The sequence below is a fragment of the Centruroides vittatus genome, unplaced genomic scaffold (genome assembly GCF_030686945.1).
Source record: "Centruroides vittatus isolate TY-2023 unplaced genomic scaffold, ASM3068694v2 scaffold_1152, whole genome shotgun sequence".
NCBI classification, from domain to species: domain Eukaryota; kingdom Metazoa; phylum Arthropoda; class Arachnida; order Scorpiones; family Buthidae; genus Centruroides; species Centruroides vittatus.
In genome coordinates this window covers 703,099-726,200 of record NW_027122670.1, presented here as the reverse complement: position 1 = coordinate 726,200, position 23,102 = coordinate 703,099, and the positions used below count along the sequence as shown (strand labels likewise).

Genomic DNA, 23,102 nt, shown 5'->3' with positions numbered 1-23,102 from the left:
ATTAAAAATGACAAAACAAAAATGAAAATAAATTTAATGTTATAAAAATAGAATATAATGCTATAAAAATTGCAAATATAATTACATAATATAAAAAATATCAAGTATAATGTAAGAGTATGCATGGCATAATTATGAATATAATAAATAAAATTGAAGTTAAAACTCTGCTTCAGTATGGTATATTCCGAAACACGGAACTGCACATAACGCAACGTCACAATCTTTGCAGTAAATACGTGTTTCTTTCCTCAATTTTTTCCCTGTTTTCTTATTTCTTTTGCAGCATACAGCACAGTGTCTAGTGGGAGCAGCTTTTTTCTCGGTTGGCGGGACAAAGGCCGGAAAATGTCTTTCTGTGAGTCTAAGCGTACCTAATGATCTCGGCCGATTTTGTTTATTTCCACTCGTTTCGGTGTGATACTCCTCCATTAACCGTTCAACAAGTCTCATTCTAAAAGCTAAATTTCCCTTTTCGCCACCATTTTTCCTATACAACACGAATGCATTATACAAACAAATATCTGCCAAATGAAAAAATATTTTTTTATACCACTTCTTCCCCGCTTTTCTCGTCACCGGATAATCATGGAGATGTTGATCTAAAAGGTCAACACCTCCCATTGTATGGTTGTAGTCGATACACAACCTGTGGCATCGATTGTACACTGCCGTCACGTTTTTCTTTGTTTACTTTTACAGGATTGTGGAATGTAGAGAGTAAAGTAACAGGCCTCTTATCCTGCCATTTTAAAATCATTACTTTACCTCTCTTCATCGCCACTATCTCTCCCTGTTTTAATTTTTTGTTATGAATTATACCTGGAACATCTTTTCTGTTGGTACGTACTGTTCCGCACAAATCTGTCTGGCACGTAATGAGATAATCCGCTAAATGTGGGGAAGTATAGTAATTATCCGTTGTTAGACAGTAGCCTTTGCCTAACAACGGGTCTGCTAATGATAACACGATTTGAGTTGCTAGTGGCATTTCTTGGTATTTTTCATTTAAACGAGTACCTCTTCCGGTATAAATTATAAAATTGTACAAGTAGCCGGATGCAGATTCACATAGCATAAAGAATTTCACACCGAAACGAGACCGTTTCAGAGGAATGTACTGTTTCCACGAAAGTCGACCCTTGTAAAGCATAAGACTTTCGTCTACTGATATATCTCTTTCTGGTACATAAAGATCTGAAAACTTTTTATTTAAATTTGTTACTATTGGCCAAATTTTATTAATTTTCGGATTGGGATGGGTTGTCGGATCATAATTGTCATTACTGCTGAAATGTAAATTTTTATTTATTTGTATAAATCTGTTTTTAGACATCAATTTGCTAAAAATGGGGGTGAGAAATATTTCGTTCGTGGCCCAGTACATCCTCTGTTCCGGTTTATGGACAATTCCCTGAATTATACAAATTGTGAAAAATACATAAATATCATCTGTTGTAACTGGATCCCACTGCTTTCTGGACGTTTTTGGCTGTTGCATCACGTAACGGTTAGTAGCTCTAACAATAATATTAACTAAATTAATATCAAAAAATAATCTGAAATATTCTAACGGATCGCACATATCATTTAGAGTAAAAGAACACCCAGGATTTGCGACAAAAGGAAATCGCGGAGAAGGAGGCGGCGGATTTTCTGTGTTTATCTGGCACCATTCTTTTGAAGAATCGATGTTTCCATCAAAATTTTCACTATATTCTAAATCGCTGCCGCTTGTGAAGCTCTCATCAGATTCACTGTCTGATAAATTAGAGCATTCATATTCGGAATCGGACATTCTGCCAATAAAAAGAAATTATTTAAAAATCGGTTTTTTCTTTGTTTACACGAAAGAAATCAACGAGATAATATTCTCTGTAAAAATATATTATAATTATTATTTACTTACTTGAATAGAGAAGTAAGTTATTTAGAAAATATCGACCATAACTGTCTGTATTTAAGTGGAGAAATATCGACCGTAAACTGTTCTTACCCTCGTCTAAACTGCCAAGTACTGTACACTTTGAAATAGCCTCGTTGCAATATCCTCGAAAGAAGAACAAAAACGGGACATTCCAATTTTCAACGCGAGTGTTGAGGGTTGCAGTCAACAATTTGACGTCATCAATGACGTTCCAACTTCGTACGAGCGGTGGTTACGAGATAAGAAAGGCTATCGCATTCTGAACTTTTCGCTTCGAAAAGAGGGTCGTTTAGTGTTGCTAAATTTCGTCGCTAGGTGGCGTCTTAACACCCCTATTCAGAGCAAGGTCTGTATAAGGCAGGGGTGGCCAACAAGTCGATCGCGATGCCAATTTTGGTCGATCGCTGGCGATGTCTTGACTGGTAACATTCTAGGAGGGGCGAAAGGGGGGGTTAACCCCCCAAACGATAGACCCCCCTGTGCGATCAAAAAAATGTCTAATGAACCACAACCCCTACGGGCGACCCCTTCACGAGATATAGCCCCCCAAAATCGGGCCGCGCGAGATCGCGGCGCGCGTCGCCCTGCTAACTCGGGCGTCGCTCAGCGCGCGGGTCTCCCTGCTAACTCGCGTCGCTCAGCGCGCGCGTCGCTCAGCGAACGTGATAGCGATATGAAGCACACGCGACAAAACGTACGTCATTTCCGGTCACGTGACTCCGCAAAATGGAAAATATAAAATCGTTTATATATAGTAGTATAAATAATTTTTAGTCACGTGACTCCACAAAATGGAAAATATAAAATTGTTTTATATGTTTATATATAGTATAAATAATTTTTATGTAATAATTTAATAAATAGTAAAAATAAATAATTAATTCTGCTAAAATTTATTATTATTACTTTTAGATGCTGACGTGCTGTTGCAACTTGGGTATTGCAACTTGTAATAACAGCTATCGTAAGGGTCGAGTTATAAACTCCGTAACGTAACCGTATCCGTATTCGTAAATGTTTGTTACAAAGCGATGCTCACGCTAGACTCATCGTGAGCATGCGCAAAATCATCGGTTGTTATTGCTCAGATCTATTTGATACTGTCATGCGGTAGCTTCTTTTCTTTAGTATTAACAATATTATTATTATTAATCAATATTGTTTATCCACGGTGACAACGTTGAGTTTCAATTTTTCATTTGTTTAAAATGTAAGTACCTGTTCTTTATGTTTTAAATTAAATTATGGCTTTTCTTACCTATCTATTTACTTGATAAGTGAGCGTTTTCGGCAACAGACCTCTATATTTTTGGATTTTTGGAAATACGTCAATTGAGAAAAATATCCCAGTATCACCAAATGTAGCAAATATATTTATTCCTGTTTCGGAACTACATACCTGTGTGAATTGGCATTTTCATACTTAAAGTTAACGAAGACTAAACATTCTGTCCGGACTGATTCCCATACTGAAGAATCATTATTATTATCTTTGTCAGGATATACACCTAATTATGTTTCCTTGGTAAGAGACGTGCAAACTCAGTCCTCCCATTAATGTAACGTAATAAAATAAATTCTAAATCTGTCTTCATCAGTAGCTAATTTGAATTAATAAATATTGTTAATAATTACTCATGTTGTTTTAATTCCCCGGACGTGAGTATTTTGGCCCGTTAAATAATTACGTTGTTTTTTACGTAGGTAGATATACAGGGTGTTTTAGTACAAAGAGCACTCCCCCGAGCTATTGATAGATTAGCAAAAAATAAGTCTAAAAGTCTTATATCATTCTTCCATGATAAATTTTCCTCGCCCAAAAAAAAATCGCAAAAGTAAAATCTTATAATCAAATTATCAGCCGTACTGTGCAGTTTTATAACCACTTTTTCAAGTTTACGAACAAATAGTACCACAATTTATACATTGTAATTGATTAAAAAAAATTAAATTATATTTTAAGTTAATAAAAATCTATCTTGAAAGTGTCGAAAAATCGATTTTTTTAGGTGCCGCCTGTACGGAATGAACTCGTAACTGCAAATATCAAAAGTTGGGTCTGGAAATTTATTTTCTTTATGAGCCTATATCTTGAAAACTTAATAAATGATTTAAAAAATAAAAAATAGTTTTGAACATATATTTTCCTTATCTACCCATAGCTCGCGGGAGTGCACCTCGTACTGAAGCACAGTGTATAAACATAGTATGTATTTCACACCCCCCTCGCCATTTAGACTATGCCTACGACAACAAGTCGATCGCGAGACATTTTTACGATAAAAAGTAGATCTTATGTACTCAAAAGCCACCCCTGGTATAAGGTATTGTACAGACCTTGATTTAGAGAGACGGACGCATACCAGCTAAGGCAGTATTCCCTGGCTAAAGTGCTGTCAAATCTCTTGAAATTTAAAATAACGATTATATATTTTGTTTATAAATGTTTTGGGAGTGCAGAAACTACCCAGTTGTTTTATTGGCTTTAAAACTTTGTGTAAACTTTTTAATCACATTATATTTATTAACCCAAATTGCGTCTAATTAATATATGTATGATATAGTCTACATGTTTATCTTTTATGCATTTACGGTATGTTATGAGAATTTAGTAAAAGTCTATTAATAAAAATTATTTGTGTGAATATCTCTTTCCATAAATTTTTATAAAATTATTGTTTATTAGTAATTATTCTTTTTTTCATGCATTTTAAATCCCGAGATATTTCTTAAATTATTGATTTTTAATTAATGAGATAAAATTTTTTAGATTATTTCACTACTGAAGAAATTCATCGTTACCGTTATTTTTCTATAAATCATAAGCCTTTATGCGATATGACATGTAACTGAAACCAAGTATTACATCATGTAATAAGATTTTTTTTCTATTTAAAATCAAATGTAAGGCACTTGAAAATTTATAAAAAATATAAATATAAAACAAAAATATGATAAATACAGTTAAAGAAATTTACAAAGTTTGTTTTTTGAAAGATTAGTTGATAGGATCATATGCAATGCTTCTTTCAAATCAATACACAAAAACATGTTTAAAATACTCCTCTTTTCTATCTTTATGTCAGTAATATTAAAAAAAAAAATACAAAATATGATTTTATCAATCAATCATTTATATGAAAGCATTTGTCATTTAAAACTAATTAGCGCTATGCCTCCTGCTTTTTCAATTTAATCATGTCATAATATTATGATAATATATCATATGATTCTTAAAATAATATTTTAAAAATGTAAATAACTAAATATTATACAGAATAAATAAACCAGGCGAAAGGATATATCCCGCTTATCCATATCCTCTTAAGTTATTCTGAATATGAGAAATCGCTTCTTTAACAAAATGATTTAAATAAGCTGCTTTATGTAGGAAGGAATGAAGGAATAAAATTTATATCCTGAACTTATTAATGAAGAAAGAATGTCAAGGATAAGTCAATATACGTGATATCATTCATTTGATTGTAATAAATTAACTCTGTGCCTTCTGTTTCACTTATATTTTTTTAATTCAGGAATAACAAAACAAAAAGATGACAAAGTACCATGCCCCTGTTCACTTTCCCACCATGGTATATTTTTACCGTTTGCGTTCCGTCACGTGATTCAGAACACGCTCCTAGCAACCAAGGACTACATACTACATAATTAATATAGTCCTTGTAGACAAGACATTTCACTTTACAGAGATTAAGTATAAAAAACGGGAGCACCAGATGACAGGTACAATATTGTTTCATAAAGTAACTTCCTCAAGGGAGTAATATTTCTTTTTACTTGTGTTCTCCATAAACGAGTGGATTGCAAATGCATTTAGTACGTAATCCCTTTGCACATTTTCTCTCGTATATAAATCAGAATAAACATATGCGAGCGTTACTCTTAAGCAACAATATATACAAGGTACTAAGAAGCCTTTTCTACCCGTTGCAACGCTCAGGCGTGCAGGGTAGAAAAGGTTTCTCGCAGTGGCCGGTAACCGTTTTGTCCCCCTGCGCATTATAATCTTTATAGTTGATTGGCAATCAAGAATCTTTTCCAAGGTGTTGCTGAGAGATTTGCCATTGGACAGGGCCATGTCCACAGAGAATTTGTTGCATTCTGTAAGGATATAATGAAATAGCAGAGAGAGTTATCCAGTGGACTACAGGAGAAATTGAAAAAACTGTTAAAGAGTTTAATGAACTGAGAGGATGCAACAGTTTTCCTGGAGTTTTAGGCTGTATTGATGGAACTCATATTCCATTTACAGCCCCCAAAAATGAAAAGGTTGCACATTTCAACAGAAAAAATTTCACTTCTGTCATTCTACAGGCTATATGTAATGCAAAATTAAAATTTATAGATGTCTTTGCTGGTTGGCCAGGCTCATCAAATGATGCCAGAGTTTTCCAAAGAAGTCCTCTCTTTCTAAAATTGAAACATAATCTTGAGATGATTTCAGAAAATTATCATTTATTAGGTGATAGTGCATATCCATTATCCAAAAAATTATTAACTCCTTATCGTGATAATGGAAACTTAAACAATATTAAAAAATATTACAATAAAATTCTTAGTTCAACTAGAATTGTTATTGAACAAGCATTTGGACAATTATTTGGCAGATTTAGAAGGCTAAAACATCTACATATGTTTCGAAAGGATTTGATTCCAGAAGTGATTATTACTGGCTGTGTATTGCATAATTTGTGCATTTTATACAATGATATACCTTCAGATGCTTGTGATATAAATGATAATTTTCAAAACAGTTCTCAGAATTTTGGAGAAGAGTATCAAGATGGAATTAGCAAGAGAGAAAATTGCTAATAAAATATATGCTAATCATAATGGTTAAAAAATATCCTTTATTTTTTTTCTAATAATACATTAAAATCAAGTTTGTAATTATTATTATTGTCTGCTATTATGTTGTGAATTTTTAATCACAATGATACCATGTTCATCTGCATTTATAATGTATAATTTAAACAAAATTTTATTAAATATTTGAACCAATTTCAGAAAAAGTATTAATCATGTATTTAACATTTTGTTATTACTTTAGTTATTTGTAATTGTGAATTTCAATAACGAACAAAGTTTATTAGAATTATGCAAGTGCTTTAAGTTTTTGAATGTATTTTGGTAAATCTTAAATACATTTATGAGTCATTAAAACATAAAAAATTTTATTAAAATATTCAAACATTTTACATTTTATTTCCTACCAATTTTAACAAAACATCTGTTAATTTTTCCATCTATTTAATTTTAATTTTTCTTCTTCTATTTCTTTTTTAAATCATTCCATCCTTGTTCTTCAACCTCTGCTTTTCTTTTGTCTTCTATTTTTTTTTCTTCTAAATAATTTTGTATAGAAAAATTATATCATACTATTAAATCATAAAAAGTGTTATACAATATTATATACTTAAACCACAAATTTTTCTATATACTTAAAATTATATGATAAAAAACATACTATTAAATGTAAAACTTCTTTTTCAAACATAATTAAAATTTGGTATAGTCCTCCAAATGCTTTGAAAGCTTGTTTATATTTGTTAAAATCTTTCACATTGATGTCATTTTGTTTAATTTAAATTACCTGAGAATAAGAAATACTATTGTAAATTTTTTATACTAACTAACCAGATAACAATACTGTTATGTAATAAAAATTTTATAAAATGTGGTTGTGTTAATTGTAGTAATTAACTGTAATAATCATTATTGTACTTTAAAAAAATGTTGTAACCAATTCTATGTTTGTTTATATATAAAAGTAAAACTATATCCTAATACTGAGTTTTTTTTTTATAGAATACAGACACATTACCTCACTCGAATAGGAAGAATTCTCGAGTTTACCGATGGATGAAAATAACATCTGACGTTTCAAAAACTACATTAAATGGGAGATTATAAGCCAAAAAACTGATTTAAGTCGAGACTTCATTTCCGAATTCGCAGATAATTTAAACTGGGAATTAATATGGAAAAATTATATATTTACTACTACATTCATCGAAAAACATATTAAACACGCAAAATGGAATTTAATTTCTGAACATCAAGTATTAGACTAAGAATTCATGGATAATTTTTCAAAATATCTTAATTGGGATAAAATAGCAAAATTTCAGCTTCTCTCTGATAATTTGTTAAGAAATATATTGATAAATTAAATATGAAAATACTGGTAGTTTTAAAATATCAACGATTAAAAACAGATACTCTGAGGGAATTAAACGATTATCTCTACTGGGATTTAGTTCCTTGCTATCAAATACTGAACGAAGATTTTATTCACGATTTCAAATACCATCTTTTCTAGTGTTATATTATAAAATATCAGAAACTACATCATAAATATAGCCTATCGCTGAAAATTCCCACAGTTTGTTAATCTATATACTTCAGGATATTAGTAAGATCGTTGATGATATAATGAAAAAATTAAATAAATTCGAAAATCTGTAACATTATATGGGATTTTAAAATAAAAATAGTGAAATCTTAAGAGTCAAGCGTTTTTTTTTTAAATCTAGCAATTAATCGTATTATCTACAGCCCAGAAATATATCACAATGTTTCTAACATTGTTGATAAAGAAAAAACTTACGTTTTAAAAAAAGGAGCGTACGATTTTTCGACAAAGCCATTGTTAAAAAAAAGAAGCATATGAACAAAAGAACACACCGTAGGTCCAGTAGAGAGACCACTTTAGATACGGTAGGGGATGATTTTGAGGCCACTTCGGGGTACGGTAGAGGACGCGACTGTAATCTATTTTGTATCGGTCTTTATTTTTTTATAATTCAAAATGTATCATTACTTTACATTAAATTCTATACAAATTAAATTTTATACCGCAAAATGAATCGAACCCATACTACTATTGTAGAAAAAATAATAATGAAATCTGTTATTCTCCATAAAAAATACAGGGTTAAAAAACTTACTAGACAAATCAAGAAACTAAGAAATGATTCAAACACTAACAGAAAGGAACCGTTAACAAAATATAATCAGGATTATTTTAACAAAAAGTATCAAAAACTAGTCAAAAAACAAAATTACCTAACTATTCAAGAAAGAGAGACCTGGCTGAATAGCACAATTGTCAACTTAAGTAATGTCCAAATACAGATTGATATAAGAAAAATGCTAAGCAAAGGCTTGGGTTTTAACGGTCCCAACACTGTTAATAGGAAAGATTGAGCTGTCTGTTCTGTTGGTGGGCTGTTAGAAAACATCATTTGTTTATCCCAGACAACACAGGAACAAAAAGTTAACTTGAGGGAAGAATTACAGTACGAATTGTCTAAATATAAAGTTAATAGAAATAGGAAAAATAAAACAATCCAGTATAGGCAGAAAATAGAGAATCTAAAAAGATTTTTAACTGATAATAAATTAATAATTGTGAATAATGAGCAAGACGCAAGCATCTACAAGCAATTGTTGGATCAAAATAGGTATATTGAACTGCATAATAATCCGACTGACCTTCTTAACAAAAAATTAAAAAGGGCAATTGTTAAACTTGAAAAACAAAACCTTTTAACCAAACAGAAAAACATTTCATTCTAAATAGTGAAAACAGAACACCAAAGTTTTCTTACAGAGTTAAAACACATAAAGTTCCAGTCTCGTATAGACTTCTGGTAGATATAAAAGGATATATCTTTTATAATTTAGAACTTATTTTAAAAGAAAAACTAAACACCCTTGATAAATCCCCTTACAGCACACAGAGCACCGACTGCTTTATACAAAAGCTAAAAACAGTAAAGTTCAAGCCCACCTACAGGATTGCTTCCTTGCACGTACGCAGTATGTATCCGTCCATTAAACGTAACAGGATTTTAGCAACATTGAAAACCCAAAACTGTCAGCAATGGATTATAGATATGGTATCTCTTGTATCGGAAAATAATTATTTTGTTAGCCAAAAAAATATTCTTTAGACAATGTGATGGTATCCCCATGGGCTCAATAGTAGGCCCAATTCTTGCTGAATTAAGTATGCCCAATATTGATCATAACATTGTTAATATTAGGGGAATAATAGAACTGTAACCGTTACGTCGACGATTGTTTTCTCGTATATAATGACATCATTATACAGGCGGACCAAATCCTGGAACATGTAAATCAAATAGAAACTGACATTAAATTTGATTTAGAAACTGAAAGCAACTGTCAGTTACCATTCTTAGACATTCTCGTTACGAGACTCAAAGACAAAACAATTTTTAAAAAATATAGAAAACCCTGTACTATTGACAGCGTCATACACTTTACATCTGAAGTACCCTCTTATATAAAAAAGAATACCTTTTACATGTACTTGGATAAAATTATGCAACGTACCACATATGCAGGGCCGGATTATCGAGTAAGCAAATGTCTAGGGCCCGTAATCCGGAGGGGCCCGGCTTCAGTGCAGAAGATTTTTCTGTTTCGATTTAGAAACTTGAATCGAAATTCGATAGGACAGAAAATGCTGTATTTAACAATTCCTACTAAGCTCCGTCCGACTAGCCATTATCCCCCCCAAAAAAAAAATGTCAACAGCCACCCGCGCGTCAGAAGTAATGTATGCCACGAGATCTCTCGCGTCACCTACAAATATTCCTAGGGCCGCGTCTCGTGGTAGTACTGATGTATGGATGGTTATGATTTATTTTCTAAATCTACACTTATACGTCGCGACATCGCATATTCAATATAGCGTTCAAGTTGCTCGAGTGCGAAGATATTACAATTCAATAGTGTTTTATAAAAAAGTTAAAAAGTTATGGGTGACACCACGATATCCGCACCGGGTGTCACCCATGCTAGCTACACTAATGTCACATTATATAAGATTTGTTTAGATGCAACTTATTTAAATGGGGCCCCAATTTAAATTTTGTCTAGGGCCCGCTAGAGGCTTAATCCGGCGCTGCACATATGATACCGATATATTCAATGAAATCGAAGACATCATAAAAACGTACATAATTAATAAACGGTTATAGCAAGCGCATGATCAGTAACTGGATTAATAATAAAAATGTTAATACACACAAACAACCAATTGACAACACAGCTTATAAGTTTTTTAAAATCCCTTACGTTATGAATATTTTTGAAACAATTAAAAATAAATAAATTAATTATGGTATTATTTTGGTACCCGAACATCACAACAGCTTACATAAGAAAATAAACGTACAGTACCTAACAGTAAAGCTAACATATGGGACCATTGTCTACAAATTTGAATGCGACCGTACCACACCCAAATTTTACATTGGTGAAACTAGTAGGAAATTAAGGGTCCGTTTTAAAGAACATATCTCTGCCATAACATACAATAATGATAACTCCGCTGTAGCTGCTCACTGTAATAATGAAGGCTGTCAGATTGTAAAGGATACTGTCAAAATACTTATAAAAGAAGCAGGGCCGGTTCTAGGGTTTTGAGCGCCCCGGCCAAAACAAAATTTGGCGCCCTTTCATACAAGAATATACAAATTTACTGCAAATTAAAAAAAAAGTAAAAAAAGGCAAAAAATCAAAATTACACAATAAAGAACTGTGTAAAAAATTTATTTATTTAAAGCACGGCAAGTGTTGTTAATGCAAAGTTTACAGAAAGACAAAGTTATTTAACCATTAAGGCGTATGACAGGCGCCAGTATCACTTTGACTATTCATAATTTTGTTGATATTTGTAATTTATAAATTTGATCTCGTCCATTTTTTGAGTAGATTGTTGTGATACGTGATACTGATTACAAATTATCTTTTCAAAATAAATAAAAATAAACTTTTTAGAGATTAAAAAGCATTTGTCTGCATCAATGTTGTGTGATAAAAGCCATAAAAATTCTTAGGTTTCATTATTTTAATTAGTAAATTTTTGTTTTTGTCTATTAATCTTTTTTTTGAGTTATTATGAATTCTGACTATACAAATAGTTTTCTTTGAATAATTGTAATATTATTTATATCTGTTGACAATAATAAAATAATTAGCGTTGTGACCTTTATTTGGTATTATTAAAGAAAAAACAATTTATTGCTTGCTAAAAAAATCGATGTCTCATGAAAAATGATCAATTTTAATTTATAAAATCTAAAAAAATAATGAATGTAAAAAAATATTTTATTTTTATATCGGCGCCCCTCAAAATTTGGCGCCCTGGGCAGTCGCCCGGCTTGCCCGCCCCTTTATCCGGCGCTGAAAAGAAGATAGTATGAACACTAGAAATAATAAAAAACAAAGAGAAAATCATGAATAACAATTCTGGCCAAATATTACACGTGAATCGTGGTACGCATAGTTGACCAGAGGGGACGTGAGGGGGAGAAGTGTGAAAGTGGATAGGGGAGAGGGTGACGGCAATTCTGGAATGTACAGTACTTCGAATCATCTTGTTACTATATTCGTGTTACTGTGAATATGCTTATTATTTTGTTTTAACAATGTATATTTTTACTACTTACTGTTTTACCAGTACCTCAATTTATTATTGTGTTATTGTATCAGCACTACCGTTTTTTATGTAAATTTTTTTGTTTTATCGCGTGTTTAATCTTTTAATGTTCAAAACATCAAATCGACATGTTAAATGTAAGTCTACAGCTTTTTTTCATTCCTGTCTATTACGGTACTTTTAAAAATTGTTAACCTCCGATTAGTTTTGTAGCAAAAAAGCTGATGAGGGACTCCACGCCGAAGTGCATTCTGAAAATAAAATAGTGTTTTTCTAAATCTAATTTGATGTCTTGTGGTGGTGTAATAGGTCTAGCGGTAAAGTAAAGCCAATCTTAGTGCTCACAAGCCATTACTTCAATTTTGTTTTTGAGAGTTTTGCAACACACGATTGTCGATTCTGCTCCGGATCATCGTCTTTTGAAAGAGACGAGGCTAAAATCGTCGGTTTTTATGAAGAGACGCGAATTTAGAATCTGAGGATTTCTAGCAAGTGGAATGTGAAAATGTCATACAGAGTTGTTATAACGGCAAAATTACATTTTTACATCATTTGCAGACTACACTTTTTTTGCAAGACGCAGAAACAAGATATACGACAAGAAAGTTGGTCCGCTTACATTAAATTCGCAACCGTAATAAAATTTTGGATAATTTTATATAAATATTGCTAATAAACTGGATATTGAAGCATATACTATATTAATTTATTTATTTAACTTTCATTGTTCTAACATTGGAACAGTTTTTAAAAAAATCATTTCTAACGTTTGATTTCTTATCCATTTCTAACTTATCAATTATAGACTTATCAACTTAGATATGCTTTTTTCCTTTAAAGAATATTTTCTCCCTTTCGTTTGTTATGCCGTCAAATCTATCATCAATATACATTGCAACAATGGAAACTATGACTTATTTATGAAATTTTGGTGTTATGGGAGTAAGCCAGTGGGGTGATAAGCTTTTCCTATTATTTTTAATGCAGTGCCTAAATAATATATACGAAAGTACTGGTAGTTGTGTAAGATGTTTTTATTATTATATACATTCAACTTAAGTCATAGACTCATATTGAATATTAAAATGTCTATAAAAAAACTTGTAATTAAAAAAGACTTAAATTTTTTAAAATACTGCATGAGTTTACAATATAACTTAAAGCTTCAAAACTATTTTACATGAAAAATGTATTCCTATAAATTAATTGAGAAAATATGTTTTGCAGAAGCTTCTGAATTTTTATTTAGGCCTATAACAGGCATGGGCAAATGCGGCTCTTGCTGAAAGTGTTAATTTCTGTTTTTTATTATTATTTTTACAATTTTATTTTTATAATTTTGTGAAAATATGTTTATTTAAAAAATTCAATATTTGTTTTATATTATATAATAAAATTGCGCGCTTTCCCATACTATCCGCCACGACAGTACAGAACTGCGGTTCCCATGCATTTTGCAAGACCTACATTTCGGCTCCCACTGAACTCTTGCTTGCCCACCCCTGGCCTATAACATCATTAACCAAGCTTTTAATACTAAAAAAAAATAATCTTGGAAAGGTGAAAGTGCGAGCATTTTTATAGTATTGAAGACTTTAAAAGATAGATAATTATTTTAAGGCTTTTAAAGAATTTTTTATATAAAACATAAAAATTAATCGTGCAAGTTTACGTCGTCTTAAGCATAACTTTTTGTCATTTATTACGGATCTTGCAATTTTGAAGAAAAGCTCAACAGTTTCTTTTTCTGAATTTAATTATATTTGGTAAGGTCTTAGTTTATATTTAGAAGTCGAGTTACATCATCAGTTTTATATACGTTTTGTATACACTCGGCCAACTTTCCATTTGACTCCTAACAGCACTAAATTTCTGCCTAAAGCCACCGTTGCTCGCTAATTCACTTTTTGAATGTAGAAATAAAATACATTATCCTTGTACTGTATTCTGTAAGTTTTGACTAAGGAAGGTTGAATTTTTCAATAGTTTAATAGTGTTTGTAATTACAGTATTAAAGCATGGTTCTTGGATCAGTACCAATCTGTAGACTGTGTTTATAATAAAATTTCTTTTCTAACAGGTTGCATAACAACATATTGTGACTTATTCCAAATTTGTTGAGATCATAAACACCCGATAGAATGTAAATAAGCTACGCACGAGTCAGATTCTAAATCGGGTGGAAACAGGGTGAAAAACATTAAACATGACAAAACAGAAAAAATGAAACTAAATTTAATGTTACAAAAATACATTTGACATAATCACAAGTTAAAATAAATGGAAATCAATTATAATGTTATAAAAGTGAATATGAATATTTACAAAATATAAGATATAAAAATAAAATATAATGCTATAAAATTGCGCATATAATTACATAATATAAAAATTAAATATCAAATATAATGTTGTAAGAGTATACATGATATAATTATGAAATATAATAAATAAAATTGAAGTTAATAATTTTCTCTAGTATGGTATACTTCAAAACACGGTATTATACACAACGCAACCCCACAATCTTTACAGAAATACCGTGATTCTTTCCTCACTTTTTTCCCATTCTCCCTACGTCTTTTGCAACATACAGCACAGTGTCTAGTGGGAGCAGCTTTTTTCTCAGTTGGCGGAAGAAAGTCCGGAAAATGTCTTTCCGTAAGTCTAGGCAAACTAGGCAAACTTGATTCTTTCGGCCGACCTTGTTTCGTTACCCTCGTTTCGGTGTGATGCTCTTCTATTAGCCGTTCAACAAGTCTCATTCTAAAACCTAAATTTTCCCTTTCGCCACCATTCTTCTTATACAACACAAATGCATTATACAAACAAATATCTACCAAATGAAAAAATATTTTTTTATACCACTTCTTCCCCGCTTTTCTCATCACCGGATAATCATGGAGATGTTGATCTAAACGGTCAACACCTCCCATTGTGTGGTTGTAGTCGAACACAACCTGTGGCTTCGATTGTACGCTACCATTAGGCATTTGTTTTGTTACTTTTACAAGATTGTGGAATGTAGAGAGTAAAGTAACAGCTCTCTTATCCTGCCATTTTAAAATCATTACTTTACCTCTCTGCATTGCCACTATTTCTCCCTTTTCCAATTTTTTCTTACGAATTATATCCGGAACATCTCTTGCGTTGGTACGTACTGTTCCGCAAAAATCTGTTCGGCACGATATGAGATAATCCGCTAACTGTGGGGAAGTATAGTAATTATCCGTTGTTAGACAGTAGCCTTTGCCTAACAACGGGTCTGCTAACGATAACACGATTTGGGACGTCAGTGGCATTTCTTTGTACTTTTCATTTAAACAAGTACCTCTTCCGGTGTAAATTATAAAATTGTACAAGTAGCCAGATGCAGATTCACAGAGCATAAAGAATTTCACACCGAAACGAGATCTTTTGAGAGGAATGTACTGTTTCCACGAAAGACGACCCCTGTAAAGCATAAGACTCTCGTCTACTGATATATCTCTTTCTGGTACATAAAGATGTGAACATTTTTTATTTAAATTTGTTACTATTGGCCAAATTTTATTAATTTTTGGATTGGGATGGGTTGTCGGATCATAATTGTCATTATTGCTGAAATGTAAATTTTTCTTTATTTGCACAAATCTGTTTTTAGACATCAATTTACTAAAAATTGGCGTAAGAAATATTTCATTCGTGGTCCAGTACATCCTCTCCTCCGGTTTATGGATAATTCCCTGAATTATACAAATTGTGAGAAAAACATAAATATCTTCTGTTGTAACGGGATCCCACTTGACGTTTCTGGACGTTTTTGGCTGTTGCATCGCGTAACGGTTAGTTTCTTTAACGATAATATTAATTAAATTAATATCAAAAAATAATCTGAAATATTCTAACGGATCGAACATATCATTTAGAGTAAAAGAACACCCAGGAGTTTCCACAAAAGGAAACCGCGGAGGAGGAGAGGGAGGATTTTCTGCGCTTATCTGGCACCATTTTGTTGCAGAATCGATGTTTCCATCAAAACTGTCACTATATTCTAGATCGCTACCGCTTGTGACGTTCTCGTCAGATTCATTGTCTGATAAATTAGTTTCACTATCTGATAAATCAGAGTATTCAAATTCAGAATCGGACATTCTGTCAATAAAAGGAAATTATTTAAAAATCCATTTTTGTTATTTTATATTACTCGAAAGAAAACAATGAGGTAATATTCTCCGGGAAAAATATATTACAATTATTATTCACTTACTTGATGAATAGAGAAGCAAATTATTTAGAAAATATCGACTGTAAATGTGTATACTATCGACGAAACTGGAGAAATATCGACCGTTGTCTGTACGTACTCTCGATCACAGCCTACAATAAGAACAGCCTAGTCAAATGGGAGAAATCCCACTGAGTTGTGTCCAAGCGAAAATATTTTCTCCCGCTAGATGGAGCCACACAACGGACCATAACACACACACTGATTAAGTTATCCTAGCTACATGCTGTCATATGTTCGTAAAATAAAACAGTAATTCAAATAGGATATAGCAAATTATTGATTTTTTTAATTAAGATTTTGCCCGGATTTCTGCAGAACAATCTAAAACAATAAAAATGTTATCAATAATTATCTAGACGGTTTAATGCAATAATAATTAATAGGGTAGATGTAGTGTACCTATTCTGGCCACATTAAGACAATTTTCAACTTTAAAAAATATTTTTATATTCTTACATTTTTTTAAAGCAACGAAACAGTAAAAATAATGCAAAAACATGTTCTCTTTTAGTTTATTACATTAATTTTTATTAATTTTAACATTTTATAAACAAAATTTAAATTTTTTTAAAATATTACAAAAATCACCAGTTTTCACCATGCCTGTACAGTTCTGGCCCACCTGTGTACCAGTTGTGGCCACCCCATGTTTATAGAGATGACACTTTTATTATTTTTCGTGATAACGGTTTATTATTTGAAGTTTGCGGTCTACGATTCTCCCGAATATATGTGTCGTTCACAGTTCTCTTTTTCAATCCTGGTTTATAATCTGATTCCAGAAAGTGCGTACTGCAGACAACTGACCAGTCACTTGGCTTCCAAAGTTTTGAACTGTTTTCATCTGTAAATTTTAAAAATAGATAGTATAACTAATAGATTTACTGTATAAGCTACCTATAAATAATTTGTATGCATAAATAGATAAATTGTACAAAAGTTTAAAATGCAACTGCAATCTAGCCTAATCTCATTGCAGTTAGGGATCGTGCAAAAACCGTACTTGTCCTCATTAAGGGGAGAGTATATGTATTTAATTTTATTTGTATTTAAAAAGCTGAAATTAAGCGCTTTTCAAATACATCCATGTGATTTTTAGCAATGTCTTTCTACCGTTTTTGAAATATCAGAGAAATTCAATAAAAGGAAGCGTTGCTATGCAAAAAGTTTTAACATCATGTTGATCGAGTTATGAAGTTAGAGGAATATTAATTTTTTCAGATTTTTTAAAAAATATTTAATATTAAAAAATGTTAACTAAAGATCGCGCCGGATATGTGAGACCAATTCGACTCACGTAGGGTTAATTATGGAGTATTAAATATATCTTACCTTTTCTGCTGACAGCTTTTATCCATTTTCAACGTAAATTCTCTTCCACGGGATATTCGTGAAAACTTGTTCCATCTTTTTTTCGATTTGTTTGATGTACAAAATGGCATAGAGCAATGAACCATTTTAAATCAAACCTTTTAAAAATTCACCAGTATCTTGATATAAAGTATTTTCGAAATTTTAATTTTTTAAATCTCTCATAAGCACGTCTTTGCAACAGAATTAGCATTGATCACTTGATCGAATAGTCCGGTCATCAGGACTATGTGCAAACCGCCTCAGGAATCGACACGTGTTCAGAGTAGTGATGTAACGAATAGTATATTTGGCCTCAGCCGAATACCGAATATTCGGCCAGGAGCGTAGCTGAATGGCCGAATATTCGGCCAAACTATTCGGCTTGATTAACGCAAGTACGAAAATTGGCGCGCAAACCGCATTATGGCAAGGATCGCGCACCTTGCTCTCTATTGGCCCGCTGTCACTACGATTTTTTCTTCCAGTAGGTCTAAATTATTTAAATTAATTAATTTAATTATAATTATTAAAGTTAATATGAGATGGAGCCTAACGTCTACCTCTAGTGCCAAATTGGTTTATAATTTATGTAATAGCCGTAAATAGCCCGATATGATTCGGCAGTTGTTGGTATTTAGATATAAGTTATAGGTTATTTTATTTGCAATCGATCTTTTTAACTCTAAAATTTTGTTTTTACTACGTATTTGTAGACTGAATAGTGCCCTAAGGATATACTTTAGTGTGGACATATGGTCTAGTTTCTGCTCAGTTGTGGAACAGTTCAAATATATTATTGGGGGTTTTCTATTTGTGAAGTTTTGTGATATTTTGTTGCTATTGTTTTTGTCAATATTTTTAAAATTAACCTGATTTCAAATGTTATCTTTTGCATATAATGAAAAATGCTCCTTCTTTGCTTTATATATAAAATAAATTATATATTAGTTACTCATCTTCTAGAAATAGATAAATAATTCTTTCATTAAATACGATAAGTTTCAATAAAACGTTTCGTAAATCATTTTAAAATATCGTAAAAAATATTAAAATATACGCGAATACGAATATAACATAATTAACTAAACAATAACATTAATGCCCGATACATTCTAACCTGCACGCCATCAATGCCATAAGATATCGGGCTAGATAAAGGCTATAATATTATTTAATTACGAAATAATTTAATATTAGAGTTAGATGCTATTTCTTATTAACTTTAATAATTATAGTTTAATTTTCAGCATTAATAAAAGTTACCAAAATGATTAATTTACTGTGTTTTTGTTATTTCTTACTCCTGTTTTTAGGTATTCGGTATTCGGCCGAATAGTGACTAAATATTCGGTATTCGGCCGAATAGTGATTTAAATATTCGGTATTCGGCCGAATAGTGAAAAATAGGCCGAATAGGCCGAATACCGGGTAGTAACCGAATATTCGTTACATCACTAGTTCAGAGCAAATGACTAGGCTGTTCTTATTGTAGGCTGTGTCTCGACGAAACTGCAAAGTACACTTAGAAATAGCCTCGTCGCAATACCCTCGAAAGAAGAACAAAGTGTGAGAAATTCTAGGAACTACCGACTAACACCTGTTAAAACGTGACACTTGAGAACATCAATATCGCAAACTGGCAAAGTCTACACATTTTGCCGTCTAAGACTTGATAATTGCAAGCAATTGTTTTGAAATTATTTATAAATGCTTTTATATATATAATATTCGTATACAAATATAAATAAAATATCTTATATTACTAAAATATTGATTCTATAATCGTTTGTAGCTTTATTATATTCATGTAAAAAGTTTTACGAAAAAACTACCACAAAATTATATAATAATTCGAAATGCATTATTTTATAACAAAAACACTTTTTTTAGTTTCTGTACAAAATTTCTTTTCATTTATTGTAGGCTATTTGGCGATATAATTTTACTTTGATATAACACAAACCGCAATATTAAGCCGGATGCACATATGCGGCGCGGCAAGGAAAAGCGGCAGAATGACGTCACTTTTTCTCGCCGCAGAGGTCTATTTCGTGCCGCTTTTCCCATGCCGCGAAAGTTGGTCGAATTCTATCTTTCGCGGCGGCCGCCGCCAAGACGCGTTTCTATCAGCCAATAACATTTCGTCTGGCAGTCACGTGAGAAAATACAATCACGTGGTGTTTTAATGGCGGAAAGTTCGACGTGGTTAACCGAGATAACTAACATCAGAATAAAGAGGAAAGAATAATAAATTTAACACAAATTCTACACAGATACAGTAATCATATATTATTTAATTCAAAGAACAAAACAACCGAATCTTACTCGAAATAGTATTCTTTATCGAGAGATCTTAATCGAAGAATAAGCCTATTTTGTACATCAGTTCTTTATCGATCCAACAAAATATCTCGGCAAGATTCTTGCCAATACGATATCTCTAATCCAAAATATTCATTCGAATCTTCGACGAAATCTTCTAGCTAAATAAAACGAGCCGTACAAAACAAAATTTGTAAACACGTGGATAGCGGAGTGTCGCTATCGTTCGCCATCTTGAATACTGAACGCATGCGCTTCGAATGAATATTTTGGATTAGAGATATCGTATTGGCAAGAATCTTGCCGAGATATTTTGTTGGATCGATAAAGAACTGATGTACAAAATAGGCTTATTCTTCGATTAAGATCTCTCGATAAAGAATACTATTTCGAGTAAGATTCGGTTGTTTTGTTCTTTGAATTAAATAATATATGATTACTGTATCTGTGTAGAATTTGTGTTAAATTTATTATTCTTTCCTCTTTATTCTGATGTTAGTTATCTCGGTTAACCACGTCGAACTTTCCGCTATTAAAACACCACGTGATTGTATTTTCTCACGTGACTGCCAGACGAAATGTTATTGGCTGATAGAAACGCGTCTTGGCGGCGGCCGCCGCGAAAGATAGAATTCGACCAACTTTCGCGGCATGAGAAAAGCGGCACGAAATAGACCTCTGCGGCGAGAAAAAGTGACGTCATTCTGCCGCTTTTCCTTGCCGCGCCGCATGTGTGCATCCGGCTTTACGCGTGCAGTGGTGTTTACAAACGTTTGACCTAGGGTGCGTTTACTTCTGAGTTAGCAGCGCTAATTCTGAACACCGGAAGTGACGTCATTACCACGTGTATTTGTGTTTGCTTGTCCAGTTCGAAAGTAAACGCGAACGCTAATAGGAAATATGGCGGTTTCCTGCAAATAATATTGTCAAAGCTGCTATTTTAAATGTTGCGTTACAGATAGAACTACTTGATTCCGAATCAGACGAGGATGATCTTACTGTGGATATAATAGTAGAAAAAATGAAAGAAGAAAAAAGAAAAATAAAGTCAAATAAAAAAGATAGAAACTTTTATTGAAGAGACTGTACCTTTTTATAATCCAACCGATTTTAAACAGCACCTTAGACTTACAAGAGAATCTTTTGAAAGTCTCCTTTAAAAAATAAACCCAATTTTAGACACGGAAAAATTACTTCCTCTGGAAGACGACCTGTCTCTCCTCAAAAGCAGCTTTTTATACTGCCTATGGGCATTGGCAAATCAAGAATCATTCAGGTTTGTTTATACGAAGCAATATATGAAATTATATGCAGTATATAAGAGAATAGCAGATTAACATATATATATAATACATATTTAATGCAATTGTTTTACCCAGTGAGTGGATGTGACGTTGCTCTTTTATGGTGTAACTAAACAGAGTTTAAAATTAACAAATAATTGATATTAAATACAAAACATTTTTTTTTTCTTTCTTTTCTCTAAGGGTATTGGTGATCGTTTTAATATGTCTAGACAGACTGCGTGGAATATTTTAAATAAGGTTGTTAATTCTCTTAGTGTTAAATGAAAATGAAAAAATAATTTCTTTGCCATCACAGAGCAGGATGACGTAAGAATAATGGAATTTTTATACCCAATCTGGTTTTCCTGAAATTAGAGGCTATATTGATGAAATGCATATGGCTATTAAGACATCAACTGAAGAAGCAGCAGCTTACTTCAGTAGAAATAAGTATTACTCTGTCATCATATAAGTTTAGTTTGTAACGAGAAAATGGTATTCAAATGATGCAATTTCTTGAGAAGTCATTTCCCATATGTAAGTAAAAATTCATTCGAGTATACGAACTTATGTAGTTTTGGATTATTATTAATGCTGTTCATTTCTTTGCGATTTATTTAATGCTCTGAACATAACATTTCTGAAGTTTCCAAACGCGTATAACGTGAACTTCACTTTAATTATAAACAACGAGTCGAACTTAATTTTTTTCACATATGTTTATGAATAAAGCTATTGAACCTTACAATAAAAAAAAGATCATTGTAAACATTTTATACAACAAATAATTGAAATTTACCAATAAAAATACTTTCTGCCGTTTATTTTTCCAAAAAGAATTCCATTTTCATTACTTTGTACAGAAAGTAATTTTTTCATGGGAGCAGCCATGTTGAATTATCGCAAAGCTCGACAACGAACTAGCTAGCCCTCCGAGCTTACCAATTTCGCTTAACATGACGTCACATAGTTCTAAAGTAAACGCCAATGAGCGTGGCGCTCGGACGAAAGTATACAGGCTGAGCGTGCTGACAGTGAAATTAGCTCAGAAGAACACACCCCTAGAGAGCGGCTGTTCTCAGGTCGTTATTATGAACGTCTCAGGGGAAATCGGGCTTATAGCCATGTGTATTCTATTTATCGCAAATACTCAAATATATCGTGTTTTTTTTTTTTGATCTTTTGTACTATATTTATAAGTCCAAAGATTAGAGAAAGGTCCAAAACAAAAACTTCTATTGGGTATAAAATTACCAAATTTGTTGAGGTCATAAACAACGTACAGTAGAACGTAAATAAGGTATGGAGTCAGACTCTGGATCGGGTGGAAACAGGGTTAAAAAATTAAATATGACAAAACAGAAAAAATGAAAATAAATTTAATGTTATAAAAATAAATAAGTTACAATAAGTATAAATAAAATATAATACTATAAAATTGGATAT

The 23,102-nt window shown here is 32.0% G+C and overlaps 2 protein-coding genes and 1 long non-coding RNA gene across 3 annotated transcripts; all 3 read right to left on the bottom strand.

The window, feature by feature from the left end:
• Positions 1-466: 466 nt before the first annotated feature.
• On the bottom strand, positions 467-1,998 carry LOC136986608 (piggyBac transposable element-derived protein 4-like). The gene is made up of 2 exons (XM_067284192.1): positions 1,910-1,998; positions 467-1,799 (listed from the first exon to the last, which is right to left on the bottom strand). Exon 2 carries the CDS (start codon positions 1,796-1,798, stop codon positions 611-613), a length of 1,188 nt encoding a protein of 395 aa, XP_067140293.1. The 5' UTR covers position 1,799; positions 1,910-1,998; the 3' UTR covers positions 467-610.
• A 12,765-nt stretch (positions 1,999-14,763) lies between these two features.
• On the bottom strand, positions 14,764-16,809 carry LOC136986559 (piggyBac transposable element-derived protein 4-like). Its single transcript, XM_067284125.1, has 2 exons — positions 16,675-16,809; positions 14,764-16,559 (listed from the first exon to the last, which is right to left on the bottom strand). Exon 2 carries the CDS (start codon positions 16,556-16,558, stop codon positions 14,888-14,890), a length of 1,671 nt encoding a protein of 556 aa, XP_067140226.1. The 5' UTR covers position 16,559; positions 16,675-16,809; the 3' UTR covers positions 14,764-14,887.
• A 386-nt stretch (positions 16,810-17,195) lies between these two features.
• On the bottom strand, positions 17,196-18,298 carry LOC136986614 (uncharacterized). Its single transcript, XR_010882502.1, has 2 exons — positions 18,028-18,298; positions 17,196-17,539 (listed from the first exon to the last, which is right to left on the bottom strand). It is a non-coding gene; the product is annotated as an uncharacterized lncRNA (long non-coding RNA).
• Between the last annotated feature and the right edge of the window lie 4,804 nt (positions 18,299-23,102).